The sequence below is a fragment of the Panicum virgatum genome, chromosome 4K (assembly GCF_016808335.1).
Source record: "Panicum virgatum strain AP13 chromosome 4K, P.virgatum_v5, whole genome shotgun sequence".
NCBI lineage: Eukaryota > Viridiplantae > Streptophyta > Magnoliopsida > Poales > Poaceae > Panicum > Panicum virgatum.
In genome coordinates this window covers 46866755-46877325 of record NC_053139.1, presented here as the reverse complement: position 1 = coordinate 46877325, position 10571 = coordinate 46866755, and the positions used below count along the sequence as shown (strand labels likewise).

Sequence of the window (10571 nt, the reverse complement as noted above, 5' to 3'; positions counted from 1 at the left end):
AGATTGACAGTATATAAAATTGAACCTTCCGTGCCAGCACTCACGAAAGCGTTCACATACATTACCGATCACTATAGAATCGGCATCCATACAATTACCGCCGTATGGACAACGTTAAGCATACGTTATCGAAACAACGTATTGACTGAGTACCGTCTTCGACGGGGAATTGAATTCCAATTTCGAACCATTACTCCCCATATAATCAACCGAAGTTGGTATATGGGCAGCAGCTCAAGTAGGCCACTGCTTGAGCTCCAGCGTTCGGCTCGCATCACCGAAGGGAAGGTCAGACTCCCTCAGCTGACTGAGTAAGCATACCTCCGCGGCGATGATGTAGTTGCAGAATTTAAATTGCGGAATTTAAATACTGAAAAGTAATGTGCTGGAAGTTAGCCATACAAAATAAGCCACCTGATTATACCCATAAGATCCCCTAGGGCTTTACGTCCTAGACTTGTCCTTGGAGATTCTAAACTCTTTCAAAAACTTTAGTAGTTTTGAAGTCAAGTTTTAATTTGTTCTTTTGAAAACTGAGGCTGTCATCTCTGGTAGGCTGTCTGCGAGCTCTGATGCCAGCTGTGGCGGAACCACCCAAAACTACTGGGCCCGGGTGCACTGATCTTTGTTGCTAAGCAACTCTGACCCAAATTGGCACTCACCGGTAGTTCCTCGAGTGAAGCCTCGATTAAAGCCACGCTATTCCAGGATCAGCAGACAACACTCACACGAAGGTGAGCCCAGAGATTACAATGCAGAACATTTCATACATCTCAGAGTGATTGCAGCGGAAAGGAAATTTATTACAAAACATGTTCAGAGTAGCGAAAGTACTACAGAGTTCCTTCTACTCAAATTATTCAAGTCTCATTGTTCAGCGGAAGCAGTAAAAGATAACTAGCGAAATAACGTGACGCATCGATAAAGCCCGTACGAAAGCGTCACTCAGCGGGAGGGTGGTCAGCACCAGCTGAAGGGCCATCCCACTCAACAGACCAGCCCGGAGGCCAGGTACATGGCCAAGTAAGACTCGCGAACAGATCTTCAAAGTTAGTACCTGAAAAACAGTGCCACAAGCAAGGCTGAGTATACTAATACTCAGCAAGACTGACCCGTCACCGGATATAACATAGTCCGATAACTAGACATGCAAGGCTTTTTGGTTGTTGGGGTTTGTTTGCCAAAAATGCCACTAAATGTTGATCCTTATTTTTAGATTTTATTTAGCCATCTTCTAGTTAGATTAATCATTCTAAGTTTGCATCCAACTCTACACAAACATGGTAGAGCAATCATTTAATCAACCAGCAGTATTATCATCATCATGTTCCACTTGTTACTCTATGTGACCGAAATCATTAAGCAGTCTCATGCCGTGAGAGGCGGACGATTCTGAATCGAATTTCAACCTGGCCAGGGGAACCTAGACCACACGTATGGGAACCAAGTCACCCACACAACATTTCCCCTTTCTTTCCAGTCCGTGGATCCGGGTCACCCTCCCCGACTACAGAGCCCGACGTCTCTGCACCCGTACGTCCGGACAAAAATAAAACCTACTTCTACCAAGAGGGTGAATGGTCGTTCCACTCGCCGGTCCAATCAGGTACTTCAGCTTACCGATTACCATATTTCTCGGCATGTGGCTAGTACTTTCAAACGCTTAACGAAATGAGCCACACCCCACGACCTTAGCCAGTTTTGACTACACCAGCGGGGTATCACAACTACACAACCCCGCCGTTGTCCTTATATTTCAGCAGGAATTAAAGTCAGTAAAATTCCTATAACTCGCGAGAGGTAGGAAACCTCTCGACTTTTACCGTACCTAGTTAGCGGGGCAACTAGTCGAGAAAAAGATCCGGATAACAAACATAGGTACCTAGGGATCATGCATATAAGGTTTTCGATCAACTCCTAGAAAACGTAAATGCGCAATAAAATTATTACAACATATACAAATAGTTGGATGAATATAAGGCGTAAAATAATGGGATTATGCACCGGGGCTTGCCTTCTTGGGCACTGTTCAAAGGTAGCCTTGGGCTCTTCCGAACATTGGTTCGGGTCTTGATTCAAGTCAGTATAATTAAGAGAGACACTCTCCGGAGTGGTAGTATTCGCGGGCACCAACTCGTAATCACCGTCGAGTAGATTTACCGTTTCTATATGCATGCAGAAATGATATTGTTACAACATGATATAAACATATTTATTTCCTTCACTATAAAGTTGTAGTCCAGAATAGCACGTGTTTGTTGTGGTGGTCTTAGTTAACTTTATTTTCTGGGCAATCGTTTATAGAGTAGTTCTTAATTTCACTTTACTTCATAAAAGAGCTGTGTGTTTTGATTTTCATTCTTATCATTAAAACATAGCAGACTTTCACTATTTCATAGCAACCAATTTACTCATGAGCTAGTGATGAAAAACTAAATTAACTCAAATCAGGTACTTTAGCATCTATGGTATAGTTTTCAGCATCCAACCATAAAGTAATTAACCATAACAAAGCATGTAAGTAGATTACTCTAGTTGCTTCACCTTTTTGCACAGCAAGTTTGATATGTGTTCTGGTGCTACAAATTTTATGGGAGCATCTACCAAGCATCTACTCAGTACTGTAATTTTTTCCAGATTTTATTCACTTATACAGCTGAGGTAATAAAAAGAACAAAAACAACAAGCCATTAAATAAGATTAATTCTCCAGAGAGTTGTGCTAGGGATATGATTCTCAAATTTTTACCAGAGCCTATTCATGAGCTAAACATACTCCAGAAAAATTATCGAGCTTTATAACCACAAGATAAATTAGTTATGCATTTAACTTAACATGATCTAGCATAAATTTCTCAAGGTGCATTTAACTAGTACTTCATACGAAATTTTTATTACATATATAAAATACTCTAAACAAGATCATGTCCAAAAATCAAGATCAGTTATGGTGTATATTACTCAGAACAAAAATAGTAAATCTAGCCCTAAGATGTTAAGCATGATTATTCACCAAAGCAAAACTCAGTAAATGCACCTCAAAATTTTTAGACAGGAACACAGAGCTAAAAAGAGACTTCAGAAATAAATATAGATTTTTCTGAGCATAAGAACTATATATGAAGAATTAAGTTGATTAAACAAGCATAAAACATGGTATATAGTAAATGAACTCTAATAAATCTGAAATTTAGGGATTAACAGGGTTTCAGTTTCACATGCATGCAGTAAAAATTTCAGAGCAAGTTCATGTGCATATTTTCCTGAATTAAATCGAGAATCTAGCAATAGATTAGAGAATCTTGATTGCTCTAACATGATAAATGTTTTGGTTGGGTGTCATATTTTTACTGTGATCTTAATATTCCATTAGTGATAACATATCCAAAAATCAAGGTCATTTGCTGAGTATAACTTCATGAACATGCATAAGGTGATTTTCTTATTCTTTTTCTCAGATTAAAATAAAAGCAAAATATGAACATGTGACTGTAACAAAAGTTGTAGTTCATGTTCTAAGGATTCCAGAACATTTTAGTTTGCATTTTTATGATTTTTATACGATTTTCTAGGCATTTTTAAAGTTTGCTGTTTTGAGTTCATTTGTAACTTTTCATTTGGACCCCTGGAACTTTTGTTTCTTCTCCAGGGAGGTCCCTGGCGGAAGTCAGGAACAGAGGAGGGTACGGGCGCGGCGTTTCCCGACGAGGGGTTGGCCGGCGGCGAGGGGTTTGTGGGGGAAAAGAGAGAGGGGATCGAGAGCTACCCTTGGGCGGTCGTAGGAGGAGCGGAGGTGGTTGGAGCTGGGCTCTCCACGGCGAGGGGCGGACGGCGGCGGGTCTGGTCGCCGGCGGCGAGGTTCTAGTGGGGGAAGGAGGGAGCGGACGGGTCTGTGAGCTTCAGGAGGCTGAGGAGCTTCCGTTCTGGGGTTGGTTCGTGTGGAGGAAGGCCGGAGACGGGGGCTCCGCGGCGAGCCGAGCTCGGCAGCCATGGCAATGGTGGCCGGGGCGCTCTAGGCGTGCGCGTGGAGGGCTGCAATGCCTTAAATAGGAAAGGGAGGAGGGGGAGGGCGAGCTGGGACGCAGCGGCCTGGGGAAGGCCTGGCCAGGGAAGGGCGCAGCCAGGCGTGTGGCGCGGCGGCCATCCTCGTGGCGCGCGCAGGAGAGGAAAAGGGGCGTGGCGAGCTCAGGGGCGCCGGGGAAGGTGGGTTGGGGCAATACCAGGGGCGCGGAAGCGGTTTGGAGCTGGGGCGCGACGCGTGGGCGGCCAGGTGGCGTCTGCGCCGGCGTATGGCGCCGCCGTAGGCGCGGTGCAGGGAGACGGAGGTGGAAGAAACGATCAGTGGCAATTTCGTAATTAGACCAAAGTTCCAAAACCCAGTTCTGTAATTTCCATTTTTCTCCCTCATCTTGGCCTCAAATGAAAAAGTGTTGAATATCACTTTTGCTCAGTTTTTCGAGATCTACAACTTTCGTGTTATGCACTTTTTCATTCGAGCAATGGTTTGAGAGTTATTTAATTATTTCAAAAATTGCCATTTAAAGTACTTATCATTTCATGTGAATTTTGGCACTTTTACTCCTAGGCTTCAACTAGGTTTTTGTTGAACATGACATGGTGAATATGTAGATTCATTTTCCTATGCATAAGTGCATTGGTTTGAAAGTTATTTTTAACTTCCTTATTTCTAGAAATTGAACTCTTGTTTATTTAATTTGTTTGAATTAGTAGCTCTTCACAAATCCAAGAATGGTTCCAATAATTATTTCATGTGATGGTTTTCCAGTTTGAATTTGATTTGCATAGAAAGTTTATAGATCATTATGAAAGGTGTATTTTATTACCTTATTACCACACATGTCAAGTTAAGTTTAAAAGTATACCAAATATTGTTTTTCAAGCATTGCACTCAAACACATGCACACATACATTTACACAAAGGTTTGCAAGAACTAGATATAGGGTTCTTATTTAAGTTTTCTTAGCTCATTTGTGTGTGAAGTTATGTTAATTGCCTAGCTTTGGTTAAACTGACACAAGAGGTGTCACAGGGGCCGCCGCCGCCATCGGCTTGGTCGCTCCTGGGCGGGCTCCCAGGCAGTTGCGCCGGACGCTCCCTTGGCCCGGCCATTGGTTTGCATCGCCCGCTCGTCTTGGGGGTTGCTCTGCCCCCCCCCCTGGACGTTGGCCGCCCTCCTGTTGACCTCCTGCGGCGCGGTGCCCGCGCGGCGTACCCTCCTGTGCTGCGGTGGCGTTGGATTTGTGGAGGGACTTGGGTGGAGGCGAAAGCCATGGACCCGTTTGCGGGCCAAGGGCGCCGCTCACCTTCTTGAAGGCGTCATCGTTCCCCCTTGTCCCTCCTCTCCGGTGAGCTGTCCGGATGAAAATCCTTGCTCTGCCCCGCTGGCCGCCCTCCTGGTGGCCTCCTGCGGTGTGGTGCCGGCTGGCGTACCCTCCTATGCTGCGGTGGTGTCGGATTTGTGGAGGGATTTGGGTGGAGGTGAAAGCCATGGACCCGTTTGCGGGCTAATGACGACAACGCCCTTGGGCGCCGCTCACCTTGTTGAAGGCGTCATTTTTCCCCCTCGTCCCTCCTCTCCGCTCCGGTGGTGGTGGTCGTTTGCTCTCTTCGGAGAGTTCCTGCTTCTGCGTCTGCCTTCGCTCGGTTGCATCTACATCGTTAGGGTTGCGTCGGTCGTCGTTTGGCGGATGCTTTGCCGCCGTCGTCGTATTGGTTGAAAATTACCTCGGGCGGATGCTTTGCCGCCGTGGTTAGTTGGTTGGGTGGATGCTTTGCCACCGTTGTTGTGTTGTAGAACTTTGCACTCTTGTCGTTGTAGTTTACTTTGCAGGTTCAGTTGTATGGTTGTGCTAGGTTCGTAGGTCAGGAGAGCCCAAATAGTTTTCTTGATGTTCTTGTCTGTTGTGTTGTCGTCCGCCACTTGCTTAGTGGCGCTTGTATCCGTCTTAACTGTCTATTAAGATTTGTAATGATCGTATTGTTTTCTTTTTAATGAAATACGTGCTCATTCACGTTAAAAAAATTGATGAGGCCGGTCGGTCGGGATCGATACAACATGCGATTCCACCGCATAGAAGCCGTTTAGTTTCCAAAAATTTTCAACCAAAAATTTTCACCTCCCCTTTAAACAATTGTATGAAGCACTAAATATAATTAAATAACAAAACTAATTACACAGTTTGGATGTACACGACGAGACGAATCTTTTAAGTCTAATTAGTGCATGATTAGCCATAAGTGCTACAGTAACCAACATGTGCTAATGTTGCGGTCAAAGACAAAAGATTCGTCTCGTGGTTTCCAAGTGAGTTCTGGAATTAGTTTTTTAATTAGTGTTTGAAAAATCCTCCCGACATCTGATCAAACAAACGATGAGACGTCCAAAAATACGGCCCCTCAATGGTTTTAGCGCGTGCAGTGCATCCAGCTAAAGCGAGACAACAAGACATGACCCCCGGGCTTTTCGGCCCAAGTGGCGAGATTTTTTTGATCGCGTCGCCGTCGGTCGCGCCACATGCATTGCGTCGCCCGTGCCGCCCCGCCATCGTTGTCCAGGTGGTGTGGTCCTCCATCCTGCCCCACGCTCCCCGGGGCTGACATCCCGGCCCCACCATCCGTCCTGGCCCGCACGTCACCCGAAGCACCCGTGCGCTTTCCTCCTCCTCCCTCGCTCCCTCCTCGCTGATTGGCCGCAAGGGGCCAACGGCAACCAACCAAACGACCGGCCGTCAGCCGAGACCGCAGCCGCCGGCCGCAGCGGAGGAGAATAGCAAGGGCCACGACCGCACCACCACCAGCAGCAGGGAAGAGAGGACGAGGCGGGGGCAAGCCGCAGGCGCTCCCCACCATCCTGCTCCCGGTTCCCTCCGCTTCCCTTCAAATTTTGGATTTGGAGGCGGGAGGGAGGAAGGGATCCGCTCGCTCTGCCGTCTGCCCCCGTCCTCCTGCCCGCTAGCCGCCGCTACAGGGAGGAGGATTGGGCTCGGATTCTCCGGCACCAGCGACGATGATGCAGGTCTCGGACAACGCCAAGGGCCTGGCGCTCGCCGTCGCCTCCAGCGCCTTCATCGGCGTCAGCTTCATCCTCAAGAAGATCGGCCTCCGCCGCGCCGCCAAGTGCGGCGCACGCGCAGGTACATCATGCTACCGCCCACCCAGAATGCCCCTGCGTTGCTGCCCGTACCCGTTGCTTCATCTCTTCACGCGCTTGCTAGCAGTGATCCGCCCCGCCGGCCCTCGAATCCTCTGACCCATCTGTTCCCGGCCTACCGGTCATCCCCAACCTACATTTGCGTTCCTCTGATTTGATTTGCGGCGACTCACCCGAACCGGCCAATCCGGCGGCCTGATCTGATGCGATTCAATTCAACTGTACCGGCTGCTGCTTTGGTCAATTCAGCGGGCTGTTTTGACGCCACGGCACTCGGATCCGAGCGATTGCATACAACGCGACCTGAAAATGCCGTGTCGTGGCGGTCCATGATTTGACCTGAAAACGTCAGCGCGATTGGGGCGGCTGCGGTGATTCTAGATCTTGACAAGTCCGAGTCAGGTCAGAAACCTGTGGGTGTGATGAGCGTTTCGGTCGTCGGGTTGTCTCTGTCTTCTAGAAGTGATTAAATTCCTGCGGATCGAGTTGCCTATATGGAGTGGAGTCAATTCCTACCTCTGATATTTCCTCTATCGCTGTGCTGAGTGGTCGTTAATTATGTCTGGATTTTTACTTGTTTCAATCTACTAGTATCTTTTTTTGAAACGGCCTGTTGGAGTTCTGCTGAGCGTGTATTGAGTTTCATGGTCAAACGTCCTTCAATTTCAGCTTACCAGGCTCATCTCTTCTTCGTTACAGGTGGTGGAGGATACACTTACCTTTCCGAGCCTCTGTGGTGGGCTGGAATGACCACAAGTAAGCACGTTCCACGTCAAATTCACAGAGTAAATTTAAACTTTAGCATCCAACTGATTTTCCTTAGTGTTGACCTTGGCAAGTGCTGCTTGGGGAGGTTGCAAACTTTGTTGCTTATATATTCGCGCCAGCTGTGCTTGTGACTCCTCTTGGAGCATTAAGCATAATAGTGAGGTGAATTTCCGTACAAAAGCTGATAAGTCTATGCTGTATTGCAACCTTCTATGCTTGAGCTTGACATATGTGTTTCTTTCCTGAAATTGGGCAGTTCAGTGTTGGCACACTTTGTGCTGAAGGAGCGACTTGAGAAGCTCGGGGTCCTTGGCTGTGTATCGTGCATAGTAGGTTCAGTTGTTGTTGTTATGCATGCTCCGGAAGAGCATATGCCTAACTCTGTTAAAGAAATCTGGAACCTAGCTACTCAACCAGGTCGGTAATTGCACCCAATCGTACACATAACTGTTAGTTGCAGCTGCATTTCTTAAAGACAAACTCCATAGTCCATACTCTGATGGTGTCAACCATGGGCAGGATTTCTAGCATATGCAATGACAACAATGTTACTTGTGGGAACGCTAGTACTCTTCTTTGAACCTCGATATGGTCAGACTAATATCCTAGTATATCTGGGCATCTGCTCCTCAATGGGGTCGCTAACGGTAAGTGTGTTTTGAGTAGCAGATGCACAGTCTAACTCTTAACTGCAGGAATATGTAGTTACTGAACTTTTCTTACTTTGAAGGTCGTTAGCATCAAAGCCATTGGTGTTGCCATAAAGCTTACATTGGATGGAGTGAATCAGGCTGCTTATCCATACACATGGTTTTTTCTTATGGTTGCAATTATCTGTGGGGTTTCTCAAATAAACTACCTCAACAAGGTATGCCCATCTTTTTCCTGTTACTTCACCTGTGATTGTACTTCAGTGCGCTGACAACTTAAAAAGATTTTTTTTGTCTGCAACGAGCTACAAACTGATTTTTACTTGATCTAGTATGTTTCTGATCATTGCAAGTATATCTCAGTTTTCAGGTTATGCTGACTTCCTACTACTTTTGCAGGCACTGGATACATTTAATTTAGCTATTGTTTCTCCTATTTATTATGTAATGTTTACAACCCTTACAATAGTGGCGAGTGGAATTATGTTCAAGGTAGAAGCTAATCCTAATTGTTTAGTTAATTAAGCTGAACTGGGCCTTGTTTGCTACTTACTGGGCTTGCTATGAAACTATGAATTGTAGGACTGGGCTGGTCAAAGCTTAAGTAGTATTGCTTCGGAATTATGTGGCCTAATAACAATTCTTTCTGGGACAATTTTGTTGCACACAGCAGAAGAGGGAGCCAACAATTCTGCAGGTTAGTCATTTAGCTCATTTTTTCCCCTTTTATTGCAAAATATATCGTAGTTGAGTCGGTACGTCCCTTTGTTTGTCAAGAACTGCTAATGCCTCCAATTTCATGAAAGAAACAGTAAAGCTTCCTATGAGAATGCAAAATTTTATGCCACCAAAAAGTTTGCTAAGATCTGTGCTTTATTAGTTAATAAAGTTACGAAATTATTGCTTAATCAATGACAGCCCTAAGTTAGCATTCATTTTCCTTGAATTTTTTATCAGATAAACATGCATCACTTACTTTGCTGACCAGAAGCTTATTTGGACTGATGGCTTCTTTATGAGAAAAAAATCCAATAGTTCTTAGAGCTGGCATAGTTTGGCAGCAACATGTTTTTGATAATGCCAAGGTTTGAACTGAGCAAAACTTTCCCCTTGATTTCAGCTTTGTTGCCTTGGCCTTTGGATAAGGGATCCATATCATGGTGTATCAGCTTAAGCAGCGACAATCTACTGAAGAATGTTGAAGAGGACTACTTCGCAGCTCTGCAAAATTCACCTGCCCCAGTATGACAATACATTTGTCTACTTTGGTTGTAGAAGAAACCAATAGACTTTGCTAAAAAGAAAGCGAATCACGGAGGGAATCTTGACGGTGCCAACATTTTGGCAGTTTTGGTTGAGGAGATTTCATCTGCCATTTTTCAAATTGTACATAGGAACCTGTAAATTTGTGAATTTTCTTTTATTTATTATACCCAGGATAGGATAAGCCTTGTTAATCCCTTGTTCGTCCAAAGGGATGCCTGCATGTTGTAGTTTGTATAGATGTTTGGTCTTTAACTTAAGCTCAGTAGTGAAGATTGATGTATCCAGCTGTTGTCTGCGTTAAGTTTCAAACTGAACGGTTTCTGTATTAAGCTCGGAAGGGATGCAATGCCATGCTGCATTTGCCCATTCAATGGCACTGAGGGGTTGAATCCACGCACGTGAATTTCTTATCACTTAGTACTGTTTTCCCAATTAGTTCAATTATTCAATGGAGTTTGTTGGTTGAGAAGTGATTTTGGGGGTCAGCATGTTGAGCTGAGGATTGAAGCATGCCTGGTACCATCCATAGATCGCTGTAACCACAATTTTTCGTGAAAATTGTTGTTTTTTCTCTTGTACTGCAAGTGTTACCTCCCTATTTAGTCAGATGAGGCGAATCTCCTGACCCACTTCTGGACTTTAAACCTTGGCATGAAGAATTTAGAGCCCTGGGAGCGGAGCTAAGGTAGCAGCATGAGTTATCTCACGGCATCTGC

The 10571-nt window shown here is 45.4% G+C and overlaps 1 protein-coding gene across 1 annotated transcript; it reads left to right on the top strand.

Annotated features, from left to right (window-relative positions):
- The first annotated feature begins 6709 nt into the window (after positions 1-6709).
- On the top strand, positions 6710-10252 carry LOC120704495 (probable magnesium transporter NIPA6). The gene is made up of 9 exons (XM_039988895.1): positions 6710-7154; positions 7871-7927; positions 8011-8101; positions 8196-8356; positions 8459-8586; positions 8670-8807; positions 8989-9081; positions 9172-9286; positions 9710-10252. The coding sequence occupies exons 1-9, from the start codon at positions 7028-7030 to the stop codon at positions 9835-9837; spliced, it is 1038 nt and encodes a 345-aa protein (XP_039844829.1). The 5' UTR covers positions 6710-7027; the 3' UTR covers positions 9838-10252.
- The last annotated feature ends 319 nt before the right edge of the window (positions 10253-10571 follow it).

Excerpts from the sequence above, each read along its gene's own strand:
- LOC120704495 (XM_039988895.1), top strand. The coding sequence starts at position 7,028 with ATGATGCAGGTCTCGGACAACGCCAAGGGCCTGGCGCTCGCCGTCGCC. Across the intron at positions 8,808-8,988 it reads AAATAAACTACCTCAACAAG|GCACTGGATACATTTAATTT; the intron begins GTATGCCCATCT and ends CTACTTTTGCAG. Across the intron at positions 9,287-9,709 it reads GGGAGCCAACAATTCTGCAG|CTTTGTTGCCTTGGCCTTTG; the intron begins GTTAGTCATTTA and ends CCTTGATTTCAG.